At 32.8% G+C, this 16762-nt stretch overlaps 4 protein-coding genes across 4 annotated transcripts; 3 read left to right on the top strand and 1 right to left on the bottom strand.

Annotated features, from left to right (window-relative positions):
• Positions 1-258: 258 nt before the first annotated feature.
• LOC105800841 (uncharacterized) lies at positions 259-3963 on the bottom strand. The gene is made up of 6 exons (XM_012632193.2): positions 3779-3963; positions 2048-2093; positions 1565-1685; positions 1242-1312; positions 750-853; positions 259-519 (listed from the first exon to the last, which is right to left on the bottom strand). The coding sequence occupies exons 1-6, from the start codon at positions 3896-3898 to the stop codon at positions 472-474; spliced, it is 510 nt and encodes a 169-aa protein (XP_012487647.1). The 5' UTR covers positions 3899-3963; the 3' UTR covers positions 259-471.
• A 2491-nt stretch (positions 3964-6454) lies between these two features.
• LOC105800840 (60S ribosomal protein L17-1) lies at positions 6455-8243 on the top strand. Its single transcript, XM_012632192.2, has 7 exons — positions 6455-6555; positions 6672-6708; positions 6920-6960; positions 7338-7568; positions 7654-7756; positions 7842-7909; positions 8010-8243. Exons 1-7 carry the CDS (start codon positions 6553-6555, stop codon positions 8055-8057), a joined length of 531 nt encoding a protein of 176 aa, XP_012487646.1. The 5' UTR covers positions 6455-6552; the 3' UTR covers positions 8058-8243.
• Positions 8244-9178: 935 nt separating this feature from the next.
• LOC105800828 (adenylate kinase 4) lies at positions 9179-12612 on the top strand. Its single transcript, XM_012632173.2, has 6 exons — positions 9179-9484; positions 10888-11033; positions 11126-11245; positions 11338-11505; positions 11732-11821; positions 12270-12612. Exons 1-6 carry the CDS (start codon positions 9373-9375, stop codon positions 12366-12368), a joined length of 735 nt encoding a protein of 244 aa, XP_012487627.1. The 5' UTR covers positions 9179-9372; the 3' UTR covers positions 12369-12612.
• A 958-nt stretch (positions 12613-13570) lies between these two features.
• On the top strand, positions 13571-16650 carry LOC105800826 (mitochondrial pyruvate carrier 1). Its single transcript, XM_012632172.2, has 5 exons — positions 13571-13739; positions 14888-15010; positions 15151-15205; positions 15303-15438; positions 16296-16650. The coding sequence occupies exons 2-5, from the start codon at positions 14915-14917 to the stop codon at positions 16333-16335; spliced, it is 327 nt and encodes a 108-aa protein (XP_012487626.1). The 5' UTR covers positions 13571-13739; positions 14888-14914; the 3' UTR covers positions 16336-16650.
• Positions 16651-16762: the final 112 nt, after the last annotated feature.

The following is a 16762-nucleotide window of genomic DNA, read 5'->3' as shown; positions in this document are numbered from 1 at the left end:
GTGGCTTAAACCCAAAGTTTTAGGTACCAAAATAGGAGCTATTACCATTTTCTAACATATGATTAATTTAAATTTTTGGATTGTTAATAAAAATGGTAATATATTCTATTATTTGGAATGAAATATATAATTATTTTTGTATATTTATGCTTTTATATATCTATTTTATTATAAATTTTTCATTGAGTAAATATAATGAATTAACTGAATACCAACTCAATTGAAATATATATATTTATTTTTAAATGGCAATTAATATTATTATAATTGTACTTCTATATAATTTTTAAATAAAACACCCAACATGTTATCCAATTACACGAATACTACCCGAAAATCAGTGATAAAATTTCGATAATGCTCGCGCTGATCACCTACATAGATATATAAAAGCATCTACACATTTACACATCCACCTATTCCCTTTTTAGGCCACATCCATCGCCTACGACAGCCGAAGCATCGATCCAACTACTCGGCTGATTCATTTACACATTTCAAGCGTGCGATCAGCTCATCCTGCACGGTTCAACACATCATTAGATCTAGAACAAATCATTAACAAGCTAAGCGTATTCGATCATGCAAGTAGGTAGCCTTATCATCCAAAACAAGTAGATAATCTTGACAAATGTAGTTGTATTGCACCTAAAATGAACTACGACGCCAAACACTGCTCTTGGACCACTATAATCAATCACGGTACTTAAAAATTAAAAGCATCGAAGAAAGGTTTCTCAAGAACATGCCTTCTTTCCTTTGGGTGAAAGTCCTCTTTCCTTAAGACGAGCGCGAAGTCTCTCTACAGTAAAACTATGGTAGTCCTTCTCGGCTACACTACTGCTTGATCCCTCTGCAAGTTTTTAAGTTGTTAGGGGAAACCCGAGATAATAATTCTCAGTAGAATGAAACCAAACATTTCATAAATCCAACTTAGTCTGATTACGGATAAGCAACACAACAAGTGAAAGAGACCGACTTCTAACAGATGATCAATATCATAGAAGAAAAATCAAGCGCATGGTGGACAATGGATGGGCCAAGGCTGACATTTAATACATAAAACAAAACGCATCAGTATTATTTATTATTCTGTAGGGAAATTGTTATTCTCGTTTTAGTTCATCAAATATATATATGACCTAAGTGACATTCTTGTTTCATGACAATATTGACCCAATAAATTGAACCATGGATGCAAATACATATGTAGTACTAGGACAGAACATCTATTGACTGACCCGATTGAGAATTATTTTTTGTATTGGCTTTCTTTGGTGAACCGCTGCTATCCATGACTTTTTCAGCAGCCCTGAGGGAAAAAATTGGCAGGGTCAAAACAATCTAGCCTAGACATCAAGTCTGACCACATGCAATAAGATGCCTTTTGCTCTAGATATTACTGGAATGCAAATATAACATGATGCGATCCATGAATGAAGCTACAAAAGGATGTTCAGATCCCTATCCTGAAATGAGGATTAAAGAGAGTGATAAGACAGTTAACTCAAATGTATACAATGAATCGTGACAAGCTAAGTTAAATATAATACAAAATCAATACCTCTTTCTAGGACCCTCAGCAGCAGCTTTCACATCCTTTGAACTGGAACCACCCTTATTGTTATTAAGCATGAGCGACCTAATGAGTATGTTTTGTTGGTCTGTCTTTATGTGCTGGCTCTCTGGATATACATGGAAGAGTAAAATTGTCTAGCTTGTGAATAAGAACAACTCTCGAAGCAGTTTTCTTGCATTCTTCTTATTATCTTGGGGAATCCACAAGATAACAAGCAGATAATTGCATGCATGTACAAATTATAAAATAAGAGGCAACAAACAAAGCTATTGGATGTTTACTTTCTTACATTTATGCATAAACCATAAATCAATAACATATAACATTAAAATCAAATTATAATTGCAATTTAATCACTATTAAACGCTGATACGTTAAAAAGTGCATTATCAATTCAAGACATAAGTAAAGAATATGTTTCCCTCAAGACATATTGAAAGTCCAAGATAAGTTGAAGTTTACAGTTACCTGGAGGAGAAGTATTGTGCTCACAAATATAAACTCGCATCCCCCCCTGCAAAACTTTGCAAATAAGCAAAACAATTTTGATCCAACGGAGAAGTATAGGTAATTGCAGTAATTCATGATTATTTTTGCAATATATGCAAAATATTGCAGCACTGTAGATGATTGCAATAATTCAAGCTACACAGTCACCCAACAAGTTTCCCTCTAGATGCCTAACCAAGCTGATTCGCTGTTTAACCAAATAAGAAACTCTTCTTAGCTTGTTTCGATAGGCATATTATATTATATGAATGGAATTGGAAAATAGGTTATATTTTTCTATATGTTTCAGGAAGATTCTTTGAGAGAAATAGCATGAAATACTTAAAGAGATCCAATGATAGATGGAAACAAAAGCAGGGCAATAAAAGAAGCTAAGTGGGTAGGGGGCTCCACTGTCTTACTATCTTCCAGGATCCTGATGTGCGATGCTTTTGTATGGCAAGATAGAGTTAAGGTAATTGTTGAAGAAAACAAATACAGAGAGATAATACAAAAAGCTATCCTTTGAGAAGTATCTAAACTCCATTGACACACAGAACACATGGGGAAATTGATGTAGGCTGAAGAGAGGAGCACAGGACATTCTAAAGAAAGACCATAACATGTCCAAAATCCAAACATAAAGGATAAGACCTCCAGTGCCAGACCAGCAATTTCCTAACCCTTCATTACTTAACAGATGAAAGGAACAATCATAAAGCATGCTTACAAGAGAATGCTAAAGAGGCAAACATGACACTGTATTTAATTTGTACATTCAAGTGTTTGGTACCCAAAACTCACGGGAAACTATCCCAAACCGAAACTAAGAATTTTACTGAAGACAACTGATAATAGCAACTCCAAGATATCATACTTTAAACAAGACTTTATATACAAATCCTAACACTGTCTTGAAATAACGTATTTCACTCTTAAAGAATTTTCAATAGGTCAAATACATACTTGACCTCTACTTTCCAAGTCAAATGTTAAACTGCAAAACCCTGGCTAACATGCTTGGAAGAGAATGCGCAACAAGCAAACATGATATTGTATTCAGTTGTTGCATCCAAGTGTTTGGTACCCAAAACTGACAGGAAATTGTCCTAAGCTGAACTAAGGCCTCCAAAAATAATTTACTAAAGACAACCGAAAATGGCAATTTGGAAGATATCATACTTTAGAACACATCTCTATATACAAACGCTTGACAGTAACTCGGTCTCAAAACATATTACATAAGAAAGTATGCGATTTCCTTATGAGGTTTATATGGATCTATGCTCTCAAACCTCAACAGCTAGCTTTTGGTGTGGTTCTCCAAAGATCCATATTAGATTTTCATTAGCTCAAGTAACCAATTGCTCTCCATCGTCAAACCCTAGCAGCCATTAATCAAACATAATTTTCACCACATTTGTAGTATCATCAAGAAACAAACTAATTCAAGATAGCCTAAAACCTCAATTCAGAACCCTAAACCAATTTATTCCGCTGCTAAAACCATTGGATCCTACTTTAAGATTATCTTCTTGAGCTAACCATAACCCATGTTTTAAGCTGAATTCAGTAAAACTACTCACTTTATCACACTTATCAATCTTCACATTTTCTCAGCAACCAAAGCTCAAAAATTAAGAATCAACAATAACACTCGGGATTAAAGATGAAATTGAAAGTAAAAAGGAAAAAAGAAGAAGGCAAAACCAGATTTGAGGAGATGATGGTAGAAGAGAGGTGGCCGCGAGAGGGAAGGTCTGAGAGGAACTTGGATGCGCCAGGAGCCGTTTGATCATGATCGAAGGGCTGAGAAGACGAGTCCTCCATTGGCCTTTGAAATATAAAAATATAAAAATAAAACACTTCAAAAATTTTCAACTTTCTTTAAAAAAATGAATTGTAGTAATTTTTTATATAACAAAAAAAAAACAGCATTTGGGAATGGAGGTTTTTTGAAGTTTTAAAATCATTTTTATATCTGTTTTTTTTAAATCATTTAAATTTTGATATTTTGTGATAATTTTAAAATCAATCAATGTTATACCAAAGACACCAAGAAATTTAAAGAATGTATGTTAAAATTGAATTTGTATGGTCACTTTTTTCATAGGAGTAAAGTTTACTTTATATAATAATCAATAAGAGAAATATTGCTCGACAGTATGTAGAGTGTAAGATGGTCAATTTTCTTCATTTGATGTGGAATTTCTTTCTCTAAATCATTGCGTTTTTTTGATAGGAATTGTTTTGCACCACCCAAGCCATTTAAATATATTAATTTATATTTTCAGATAACAGTTATGAGTTTATAGAAGGTAATTATATATATAAACATTTTCAGTTAAATATTATTTGCTATAGTGAAATTTCTCCACGAGTTAAAGATAAAAGAAGGGTTAAAAGATATTGCCACCTTGGTTCCCAAATGCATTACTAGGATAATTGTTAGTAGGCTCACCACACATATTCTACACATTATTTGTTGCTTTTGTGAAAGGGAGAAGCATTACAGTTTATAGACAATATAACGCTTGCTCAATAGTTGATTAAGGGGTATGATAGATCAACGTTTGTTGCCAACATGTGCTCTAAAGATTGGCTCACAGAAGGAATTTTATTCCTGAGCTGGGATTCCTTGTTTTTACTCCAAACGAATTTATCTTATGGATAAAAAAATTTCATACTGGTAAATGGTAGTTTAATTGGATATTTTGAAAGAGTTTGAAACATAAAACACAGAAATCTTATTTCCCTTTTTATTTTTATCGTATTCTCAATAAACGCGTTGTTCAAATTATTAAACAAAACAACTCTATATATAGTTTACTTAAATTTCATCCAATTCTCACATTTTACTTTTGTTCATTATTGATTATTGCTAAGGGGACAATGGAGTTCAACGCATGCTACAATAATTTTATTAATTTCTGGTTTGAATTTCTTTGAAGAGTGAAGTTTTTTTTAGTTGGTTTGACCAATATAGGGTTCTAGGAGATATAACAAGTGACTGGATTTTTAATTCACAAGTTTCTCATTTGATATTTAAATGTTCTTTTATTCATCAGAGACTAATTAAAATAGATTACTTATCATTAAATGTGAATGCAAAAATAGTATTAATTTTAAGGGAAGGAAAGAACGCTGAATAGGTAGAGTCTTAACTTATTTATGTTACTCCTTTTCATGTGCAAAATTTTCGAAGTAAATAAATAAAAGACTAAGAAATTTTTTAAATTTTTATGAATATGTGGATTGCGACTACAATATTAACAAAATTTTAACAGTCCAACTGTTATTTGAAAATAGAGAGCAAGTAGGTAAAGTCTAGTAAATAAATAAAGGGCTCTTCAATTTAGAGGTGAGGCCTAATTGAAAATTGCCCAATAAACCCCATAAAACTTTCGGCGAGAAAATAAGGATGCCCAATATTAAACCCTAAAATGCCATGAGATTTGAAATATATAATTAATATGTATTTTTTTTAGAAAAATTCAAAAGAAAAAGAAATCTATTTCAAAGCGAAGGATAAAAGATTACCACGAGTTGAAGCACAAAATTATGTTGAATTCGTGTTAATTTTATAATAGTACACCATAATATTTTATGTAAAAATTTGTAAATTTTATTTAATGATTAGCGGAGTGGTAAATAATTTGTGTTTAAATTTATTAAATATGTGTTGAATTATTAAATTTGTTGTTTTTAATTGCTTTATTTAAGATTCGTATAAAAGTATGATCATAATAACATTGATTATGGGTAAATAAGTTTTTTTAAGCGAAATGGTATTCAATTAATCGGTTATATTATCTCAAGAAAAAATTATAATAAAAATAGACATATGAAAAAAATTAAATTTTATAATAAAATTTCAATCAAAATTTATAATTTATAAATTAAAACAAAGTTATAATTTATGAAGCCGATTAAGCCTTAGCTCGATTGGCATGAGCATTGTTGCTAATACTCGATAATTATAGGCATTGTGTCAAAAGAAGAGATATGGTCAAAATCTATAATGATATTGTTAAAAAATTTATAGTTTATGTTTTAGGTTTTTTAGTCATAACACAAAATTTAGTTTTAACGGTTAATTATTTTAGTATTACACATTTGATTTTTTATTATTTTGGTTCTCAATTCAATTTCTAGAATAAAAAATATATTAAAATATTAAAATTTTAATGGTACTGATATAATTAACTCTTATGGTAATTTATTTGTATTTCATTGTTAATTTAATTTTTTTTATGAAAATGTGAATAATACCAATAAAATCAAGAGTGTGCATGTAAAATTGAAAATTAGTAAACAAATAAAAGGCCACTTCAATTTAACGGTGAGGCCTAATTGAAAATTGCCCAATAAACCCAAAAACGACCCTTGACAGGAAAATAAGGAAGCCCAATAGAAAATCGTTCACCCTAAAAACCATCCCTTTTATTTGCTCCTCTTCTCTGTTACACACAGCAGCAGCAACCATGGTTCGTCAATTTCCTCACTTCGAAGTTCTCTTTCCATATTTTTCTTCGAGAAACATTCAAGTTTAATTCTAATTTATTTTCTTTTTCATTATTTTTGTTGGTATTCTTTTTCTTAGGTGAAGTATTCAAGAGAACCGGACAACCATACTAAATGTAAGTTTTTAATTTTGCTTTTTATTATCATTATCACTTAAGATCAAGTCTTGTCTTCTGCTTGGTATATGGGAAAAATGTAGGAAACTCAAATGCATACTCATTTGGATTTTCAGGGCTCTTTTTTAACTGTGTATTACTGTTTGCTTTAATTCATTGAAAAAAATAATGGAACTTGATTGTTAGTTTATTTTATTGCTTTCTTTTTCAGCTTGCAAAGCTAGGGGTTCTGACCTTCGTGTTCATTTTAAGGTATGCTGATCTCTTTTCATCGACAATTGTGTTTAGGAAAATAATTGAATGCATGAAAATTTTGAAAAACATTCAACGCACCCGAGTCCCTCGTACTCAAGTCCGAGCGTTATAGTTTTCGTGGTATTAAGTTGATCATATGAACAATTTACATGTAGATTACTAGGATTCATACTTTCTCTTTGTTTTGAGCTATTGTTCTACTGGTTGCGTATTATGTTAGTGGCATGATATGCTTAGTTTCGAGCTATGGTCTTGTGTGCAAATGTGGTAGCCTTGTGCTCTGGACTTGGGAGATGGCTAATAACAATGACAGCACCGGATTATTAGGTTAAGTATATGAGCATTGGTAATGATTATATTTTTATCTTCAACAGAATACACGAGAAACTGCCTTTGCCATCCGAAAGCTACCTTTGACAAAGGCAAAGAGATACTTGGAGGATGTTATTGCCCACAAGCAAGCAATTCCGTTTCGGCGCTTCTGTGGTGGAGTTGGGCGAACCGCACAGGCTAAGAATCGCCATTCTAATGGACAAGGTCGCTGGCCTGTGAAATCTGCAAAATTCATTCTCGATTTGCTCAAGAACGCTGAGAGCAATGCCGAGGTATCTATCAACGAGTTGACATTTTACTCTATTCTGTCCATAATGTTAAAACTTTTGCCATTGTATTTCCTCATTTTTTTCGTAGGTGAAAGGTTTGGATGTAGACTCACTTATCATTTCTCACGTCCAAGTGAACCAAGCACAGAAGCAAAGGCGCCGAACATATCGTGCACATGGAAGGATTAACCGTGAGTAATTTCTTTTACCTTCCTTACTCTACATTCGGGTTGTGGTTCTAATTTTCCGAGCTGTGTCTGTTTTTTCCTTTTGCAGCCTACATGTCTTCACCGTGTCACATTGAACTGATACTGTCAGAGAAAGAGGAACCTGTGAAAAAAGAGGTAAATGTTAATATTCATTCTCAAGATCAGTAGTATTTCTAGAAAATCTTGATTAGCGTAATGAGACATTGCATTGCATAATATTCGATTATTTTTGCAGCCTGAGACTCAGTTGGCTCCGAGGAAATCGAAGGGTGCTTCATCTTAATTTGTTGAGGGTGGATTTTAACTCGGAAACTATTACATTTTTCTTTAGTTGTCTCTGTAATGAGAACATTTTTGTTTCCCTTCACAATGAGGTGTTTAAGACTCAAAGTTTGTCTATGAAGATTCTTGGTTCTATGGTGATTTTGCTTGTAATACTAAAGTAGCTCGTAAACCTGATTAAGTTCTATATTTGTGTTCTTATTTTTATCGATTTTTTAAAATATTCAAACTTAAGCTTGAAATCTGTTTTAAATAAATAATTCTTTGTATTCTTTCAACGTCATTTTTATTTATTTATTTATAATTTTGTAAAAATATATTTTCAGTTAAATTGGGTTTTTGGGTCAATTATTTGGGTTATTGTACAGTACTACCTAGTTTAAAATTTTCTAATATTATATATGTATTTTTAATTTAAGGTAGGTTTAAAATGTTGAATATCAAAGTCTTGTAATATTTAAATCTATATTTTGTTATGAAAGCGAACATTTTTGTCAACAATGATTTTTATTTTTATTTTTATATTATTTAAGCTTATTATTATATTTTTGAAAATATTTATGTATTTTTCTATAATTTTTGAATTTTTGGAATTAAGATCAAATTGAGATTATTTGTAAATTGATATAATATGCAAAATTGCAAGTTAGAATTTTTATTATACTAATTTTTAACAGTCATGACTAAAATGATCGAAATTGTAAATCTTTTACTCTGGTTGTTTAAAATCTTTTATAAATTTGTACTAATGGAATTAAAATTTTCGAGGTGGATCATATAAGTGAAATGTTATATAAAAATTATTTATTTATAAATTCATCAAATGGAGTAGGTAATTAATAGAAATTATGATATATAGTGAAAGTTATTAAATATTATTTAAAGGATGATATAATTCCTTAAATGTTGTAAAAGAAATACAATGAGGGCGATAAGGAAATATATGATCTCATTCTTTTTAAAGCAATAATAAAGATTGGGGGAAATAATCTAAAGTTTGAGCATGATTATTAATGAAATGGCGATTTTTCAAATAAACGCCTCAAAATGAATCGATTTGTAAACCCTAATAAAAGCTGGGGAATATTTGGGAAGTATTGTAAAAGACCAAGGGTCCAAAAAGCAAAGTTAAAGCTTAGAACAAGCTGGAAAAAGACCGCTGCTTGAATTTCAAGCATCGGTGGCTCCGAACTCCGAAGTCTCTTGGTACCAACCAAAACCAAATTAAAATAATCCTTAAATAACCTAACTTAAATCTCAATCAACTCTTAAAAACCCAGAAATTCCCTCCCAAAAAAGTAAAAAAGAGATCGGAAATGGCGACCAATTCAATGAACTTGGAAGATATACCGTCTGAATCACTGATGAGTGAGCTTCTTCGCCGTATGAAATGCGCCTCCAAACCAGATAAGCGTCTCATCCTCATTGGTACTCTCTGTTTTTTGCTTTGAACACTAATTGTTTTGGATTTGAGGGGTTTTTTTTTTTCATATGGAAAGTTTGGGGATTTATTTTGTTTGAATTTGTAGATCCGAGATTATATATTTTGAATTTGCTTTACGTTAGGGTTGTTTATTCTTGTAGAGATACCCATGGAAACATGGTTCGAGTTTTTAAAGCTCCAAATTCGATATAAAATCTTGAACTTTTTATTACTTCCCGTATAATTTAAATGCACAAAAATTGTGAATAGGCAAAGTGGGGGGCATTGGTTATTGGGGGTAGGGTTGGTGAAACCCGACCCGTCTTACAGATTTTGCACCGGTCTGCTCCGAATGGGCGGTTTTTTTCCTTAGAAGATGGATCTGCACCGTTCCGCTCCAAGAAATCCCTAATTTGGAGGGATTTGCAATGATTAATTGCAATTCTATACTAGGTTGGGTGAATTGATTGACAGTCTTTTTTTCTCTGTAAAGGGGAGTGTTGGGAAATTTTGATCTTTAGAAAGTAATGGTTTTTAGCTTTAGAAATTATATATATATGCCCTTTATTTACATATAGAGGGAAAAACAGGGTCTTTCCTTTGGCAAACATTAGATCAATGAACAGTGGATTACTGTATTTTGGGTTCATGCTATTACTTTTTGTAAGGACCATAGATTTATTCTTATGTGTTTCAAATTTGCATGGTTTTTGCTATAAGGTCTAGTCCATAACTTACTTTTTGATAAAATGAAATCAATTGTCATGTTGGTTTTGTATTTATATATTCGTTCTGATTTTCCCGTTTTGCTGTGCGGGAGAATTAATAGATCTTGGAAGACTAAACTATCAATGCCCCTTGTTTATGACCTACTAAAAAATAAGCATGTCTTTAGTGGTAGAGTTCCTGGCTTCAATGGGTAAGAAAATCATTTAATGCAAATTAGAGTCGTGCACGTGTTTTAAACCTATGTTACTCAAGACTCGGGTGTGATTATCAGTTACCGGCATATGTTTGACATAGTTATGTTTTAAAATTTTAAAGTTTCTCTATGTATTTTGAGTGTTCATGGAGAGTCATATCCTTTTATGCCTGTTAGACATGGATACATCAAGAAAAATGAAGAGGCGAAGCAACATAGTTTCAAACAAACTAACTTGCTGACCTAAATTCGGGATGGAATTTGGGCTGCTTGAGTGAATAGGGTGATATTAAGGTTTGGTTTTCATATTTTATTTTGTACTCGAGTTTCAAGCATTGTGGACTTTGTATCATGGGGAAACTGCACAACTAATAACAGCAACTCGAAAACATTCTGCAATCTGCGACTATCGACATTTGTGTATTGTTTAGCATTTCATAGAATGATGGCTTGTTTCTAATTATTGTGAAATCTTATGAGTGGCAGGTCCACCGGGATCGGGAAAAGGTACTCAATCTCCAATAATTAAGGATGAGTACTGCCTGTGTCACTTGGCCACTGGTGATATGCTGAGAGCTGCTGTTGCTGCTAAAACCCCTCTCGGTATCAAGGCCAAGGAGGCTATGGATAAGGTCAAAAGTTTTTCCACCAACCTCTCGGGATTTTTTAATGGTTCTTAGTATGTTTATAATGACTAATGAGATGTTTTGCAAATCTTGCTTAGGGTGAACTTGTTTCCGATGACTTAGTTGTTGGCATTATTGATGAAGCAATGAAGAAACCTTCATGTAAAAAAGGTTTCATTCTCGATGGATTTCCGAGGACTGTAGGCCAAGCACAGAAGGTGTTGCTTCTTTTGAATCTTTATGCACCCTTGGTTTTTAAAATTTTTATACCCACATCCCTTATTACGTGTTCTTGATCTTCGGTATACAGCTTGATGACATGCTTGGAAAGCAAGGAGTCAAAATCGATAAGGTGCTTGATTTTGCGATTGATGATGCAGTCTTGGAGGAGCGGATTACTGGTCGTTGGATCCACCCTGCTAGTGGTAGGACCTATCATACGAAATTTGCACCTCCTAAAGTTCCCGGCCTTGATGATGTAAGTCAAACAATTGTACTTCAGTTTTCGCATAAAGTTGACTAGTCGAGTGGTAAATTAAGCAATTTATGTGAGGCACTTCGTATGACCTAATTTAATGCAAATTTGATGGTGCTTTGTCTACATGTCATTCTGTTAACCTTTATATAAGCTTCCTTAGCATTTTTTTTCAAAAGTGTCGCCATTATGTTAAGGACCTCACATCCATGTTTATGTTCTCTTCAAGGTGACCGGGGAACCTTTGGTGCAGCGAAAAGATGATACTGCAGCAGTTCTCAAGTCAAGGCTTGATGCATTTCACAAGCAAACCCAACCGGTATGCTTTCTGCTTTCGAAGTGTTTAAATTGTGAAAGATTTAATAATCTTTTTGGTATTGATTTTTCCAAGTTGGATCCTATAGTTACCATAATAGGTGCAAGGCATTTTACTGAAGGGTCAGTTAAATGGGTTATATATATGGTGGTGAAACGAGCCAAGTCAAGCTCAAGTTTCAAGTTGTAAGAAACTTGAGCTCAACTTGAAATTTTCTTAATAGTAAAAAAAAGACTTGCACGCTACTCGAGCTTTGACATGACAATAACCAATCAGAATTAGAGTTTCTTTTAGCCAATCTCGAGTGTCTTATGGACGCCATTTGGTGGTTCTTATTTGAATCTAAAAAGGGAACATATTGATGTTTCATATTTTTATGAACTCCATGATGTTCAAATACTTTCTGAATTGTCATTAATATTCTTAATGGTGTTATTTGAAATATCTACAGGTGATTGATTATTATTCCGAGAAGGGAATAGTCGCAAAGCTTCACGCGGAAAAGCCTCAGAAAGAGGTTACGGATGAAGTTAAGAAAGTACTTTCATGACGAAACTCTCGTTACGGATGAGATTCGTATAAGGTGATTTACACATGAACATTGGTTCTTTTGCAAACAGGGACCCCCCCAAAAATTGAGAAATTTCATGGATTTTTACTCGTGTTTCGAGTACACATTCGGATTCATCGTTATGCCATTGCTTTTTTTGGCCCAAATATCAGGTGTTGTTTGTTCAAGTATTGGTGATGATTATGATACTTGAAATAATGATATACTTATAGATTGACAACAACTGACTTATACTTTGTGTATTATCACTGAAATTGCATCCAGGGAGATTTTTTATTTTTCAAATACATGAATTTAAAAAAAATTGAATATGCTTGTTGAAGTGTTAGAATATGATTAGCATTTGGCTAAAAACTATTAGGAAATACATGAAAAACTTAGAACTCAGTTATGTGTTTTAATCATACTAAAAATGTATTAAATATTCACACTCAAGAATGACAAGTTCTTGGAAGAAGGCCGTCTCATATGATTACTTTAAAATTGTATTTTATATAATTTTTCATGGAAAACCTATTATTATCTAATTATTATTAACGACAACCAGTTCATCCGTAGAAGTCGGGTTAAAAAAATAATTGAACCAAATATATCATCTAGATTGAGATTAATGTCTATTTCTTTTATTAAAATAACGGTAAATTATATTTAAGGTTATTAAACTATTAATAAATTTTATTTTATCACTTAATTTTATAAGTTATAAATCATTATTGAACGATTTGAAAATTTTCATTAAAGTTCATTAAAATAGTTGTTACATGGTTTCTTTTTATAATTTATTTTTTCATAAAATAACTTTGAATGTTAGAATCCACGAGCTAAAAATCTGAATAAATTTCTTCTTTGATCTTCATCACTATCTGTCAGATTAACTTAGATTTAAGGTATATTCTTTTATTCGACAATGAGTATCGATCTACCGTACCGATCATCGTTTAGTGCTCATTGAATTTTTTTAAATAATTTAATAGCTAGTAATTTAAAAACGTTCAAATAATATAATGATTATTTCGTAACTTTTTTAAGCTAAATGTCAAAATATCAATTTACTAATTAAACCTTGGTATGGTTTACGAAAAAAAATACTTCAAAATATCCTAACAAAATTCATTGTTAAAAAATTTAAGGATTATACTCACTAAACCAAGTGTCAAAATCCAATAAAACTCTACTTTAGACTCCATTCTACAGGATCAAAGCTCCTAAGCAGAAGTCAGTCAGTCGGTCAAACAATCAAATTCCTCTTCAGCTTTAGCTTCCACTTCCACCTAACATTTCCATCTTCCCAATCTTTCCTCCTCCATCGGCCCGTGGTCTTTGACTTGTCCGGCTACGCCGTTTACAAAGGTACTCTCCTTGAATTCACTTCTTCTTTATCTCCCTACACACACCATCATCGTCATCATCATCACCATCTTCTCGCTCGCCATCTTATCTTAGCTGATTCACTGATGTTCTTAGCTGATTTGTGATTTTCTCCTTGATCCAATTCTATTAGTATGCTACTTCTTTTTTCAATTCTTTTTCATTGGGTTTCATTTAAAGATAGATTCTTTACCGCTTTCTATGTAACTTGTCATGATGAGTAGCCTTTTTTTTAACTAAGTTCCTCTATGCTGACGCGGGTAGGATTAGGGATTTTAGCTACAAATCAAAATTGGGGGAGATATATTTATTGAACAAAAAGTGTTCCGCTCGTCTTTTCAGTTTTACATGTATTTATATATTTATCGATTGCTGAGATTTGATCATATTATAAAAAGCCAAGGTATTTGCTTTTAGTTCTAGCAAAAGCTGTGTTTTTCAAAGACTATTTTTTTTGAAGTACTCGAAACTTGTACCCAAAACATATCTAGACATGGGCATAGGAAATGATGTTCTCTCTCTCTCTCTCTCTCTCTCTCTCTCTCTCTCTATATATATATATATATATGTAAAAATTAGAAAATTTGAACATATCCATATCTGACATTCACTCTCGAGTTCTAGTAACATAGACTAAAACAAGTATTTATTTTCTAGCATTCCAACTCATGTACTAGCCTACCAGGTTAAGAAATTTGAGTTCGATGGTGAAAGCAATTTTGATATTATGTCAAGACCATTCATGCCAAAAGTATAGCTATCATTTTTGGGGTTTATGATTAGGTTTTATTCATATCTGATAGTTACGACTACTGCATCGGTTAATGGCTTAGAACTTGAGCTTGTGTGTAGCATCTTTCAACCAAGGAGAGTCTTGAATTACTTGTAGAGTCTGACTCGTAAGATGATAAATAATACACGAGAGGTGGCATAAGTGGGGTTGAATTAGAACTTGGGCATGATTTTTGGTTTTGCCCGAGAATAGTTTGAAATTTTGGCCTAGCTTCTATAACTATACATTTGGCAGTACTTTCAGATGATCTATATAGCTTTCTATTTCTGTAGCTGAATTTATTTTAGTATTTGAAATTTGATGATTTATAATAATATTTTGTATTCAACAATCGCAGAGCTACATTCAGCAATATTTGTAACAGATGGCTTCTTCCTTCCGAGCATTCCTAAACAGTCCAGTTGGCCCAAAAACAACTCACTTTTGGGGGCCTGTTGCAAATTGGGGTTTTGTTCTCGCTGTATGTTCAACTACCATCATTTTAAGATAGCATTTTAACATATTCAGCTGTTCATCCTAGAACAAAGTCATGCCAGATCTGAGAAACGTGCAACTTTTGCTTTATCACTTGTATCTGAACACTGTTTATGAACATGTCAGGGATTGGTGGACATGAATAAGCCCCCAGAAATGATTTCTGGCAACATGACATCAGGTAAAAAAAGAAAATACAGTTCAAAGAAGCTTTGGATTTTTTTGGTATTTATTGCCTGCCCCAGTTTCTAATTATTCTCCTCTATTCTGGTGTGCAGCGATGTGTGTCTATTCTGCATTGTTCATGAGGTTTGCATGGATGGTACAACCACGAAACTATCTACTGTTGGCGTGCCATGCTTCAAATGAGACAGTACAGCTCTACCAACTCTCCCGTTGGGCAAGAGCTCAAGGGTAAGCATGATCTTTCTGGTTTATATTTAGCATATGTTAATTGGACTCAAGGGTGAGTGTTGGATATGGGTATATGTCGGACAGATATACTCCAGTGGGAACAATATAGCATTGAGTCAATTTCTATGCAATTGTGATTTAGTTTGCGATCCTTGTTTCCACCTATGCATTATTACCCTTTCCCTGTTTAATGCTGACTTATGCTTACAATCTTTCGATCACGTTCTGGTATAGAGATCTCATGTGTAATTTGAACAAATATTTAATGTCATGACTGAATCCAGGGGCGAATTTAAAGAGGGCAGGCACCGCCCCCCCCCCAAAAAAATGGAAGAATTGCTATGTAGGCTCCTTAAAAATTGTTTAAATTATAAATTAATACATTATATTTTGACCTCTCAAAAATTTATAATTCAATTCTGACCTACACTAAAAAGATTTCTGGATTCGCCCCTGACTGAATCATAGAAAAGTTGTACTTTCAGGTGCCCTAGTGACTAGAATTGATTCAGATTGGTACTGTCGAAGTTAAATTTCAATATGAAATGATGTTCGTGACCACGTTCTCTTAAAATTTTTGCAATGATCAAATACTTGGGATAACAATGGATGCATCTGCTTTGTTACATGTAAATTTGCAATTATAGAGGAAAGAAAAACTTGGATATTATATTCTTGATTTCATAAAGAACATTTGGTTGTTGCCTTATTAGGTGTAGGAATTTATTAAAGCATGGTGAGTTCATAGATCGGATAATTAAAATTTCAATATTTGGAGTTGCTTTCAGTTACATATTTGGTTGTCACGTTTTTTCCGCTTGATCTAACTAACATACTATCATCCTAATGTTGTTTAGGTATTTGTCGGAGAAGAAAGACAAAGCTACATTGCAGTAAAGCAGCTTCAGTTGGAGCCAGCTGCTTTTCGTTTCTTTCCATTCCAAGTGTCTGTGAGTTTTACTGTGATCTGTGAAGATTGTAGTATTCTGAACTTACTATTAAAGCATTCATTTTGACTGCTAAACCAATAATGATTGTTGGAGTGCATCTTGATTGACCCTATAATGTGTTCTGAATCTTGATTTTACCTGTTAAAAAGGTAAAATTAGCTTAGAGTTACAGTCACTGTTGATTTGGGCATCAAGTCATGTTTTTAATAAATTTGGAATCGATTTAGCAGATCACAGAATGTATCATTTTTAACTTTGTCCATCTCTTCTGAGTACTTAGCAGCTATCTTGTTTCCATTTTTCATTTTTTTTATCCATACACCACCTTTATTCCGACCCCTAAGTGGCATTTCTAAATTTTTAATAATTAGTAA

Source organism: Gossypium raimondii, chromosome 9 (assembly GCF_025698545.1).
Source record: "Gossypium raimondii isolate GPD5lz chromosome 9, ASM2569854v1, whole genome shotgun sequence".
NCBI classification, from domain to species: domain Eukaryota; kingdom Viridiplantae; phylum Streptophyta; class Magnoliopsida; order Malvales; family Malvaceae; genus Gossypium; species Gossypium raimondii.
This window is presented reverse-complemented; position numbering and strand designations above follow the sequence as displayed.

Bases quoted from the DNA above. Each gene is read 5' to 3' on its own strand.
- LOC105800841 (XM_012632193.2), bottom strand. From the start codon at position 3,898: ATGGAGGACTCGTCTTCTCAGCCCTTCGATCATGATCAAACGGCTCCT. The intron at 854-1,241 runs GTCAGTCAATAG...AAAAACTTGCAG, and splicing joins AAAAAATAATTCTCAATCGG to AGGGATCAAGCAGTAGTGTA. The intron at 520-749 runs GCATGTTCTTGA...TGAACCGTGCAG, and splicing joins TTTCACCCAAAGGAAAGAAG to GATGAGCTGATCGCACGCTT.
- LOC105800840 (XM_012632192.2), top strand. The intron at 6,709-6,919 runs GTAAGTTTTTAA...TTTCTTTTTCAG, and splicing joins ACCGGACAACCATACTAAAT to CTTGCAAAGCTAGGGGTTCT. The intron at 6,961-7,337 runs GTATGCTGATCT...TATCTTCAACAG, and splicing joins ACCTTCGTGTTCATTTTAAG to AATACACGAGAAACTGCCTT.
- LOC105800828 (XM_012632173.2), top strand. From the start codon at position 9,373: ATGGCGACCAATTCAATGAACTTGGAAGATATACCGTCTGAATCACTG. The intron at 11,034-11,125 runs GTCAAAAGTTTT...AATCTTGCTTAG, and splicing joins CCAAGGAGGCTATGGATAAG to GGTGAACTTGTTTCCGATGA. The intron at 11,246-11,337 runs GTGTTGCTTCTT...TTCGGTATACAG, and splicing joins CTGTAGGCCAAGCACAGAAG to CTTGATGACATGCTTGGAAA.
- LOC105800826 (XM_012632172.2), top strand. From the start codon at position 14,915: ATGGCTTCTTCCTTCCGAGCATTCCTAAACAGTCCAGTTGGCCCAAAA. The intron at 15,206-15,302 runs GTAAAAAAAGAA...TCTGGTGTGCAG, and splicing joins TTCTGGCAACATGACATCAG to CGATGTGTGTCTATTCTGCA. The intron at 15,439-16,295 runs GTAAGCATGATC...AATGTTGTTTAG, and splicing joins CGTTGGGCAAGAGCTCAAGG to GTATTTGTCGGAGAAGAAAG.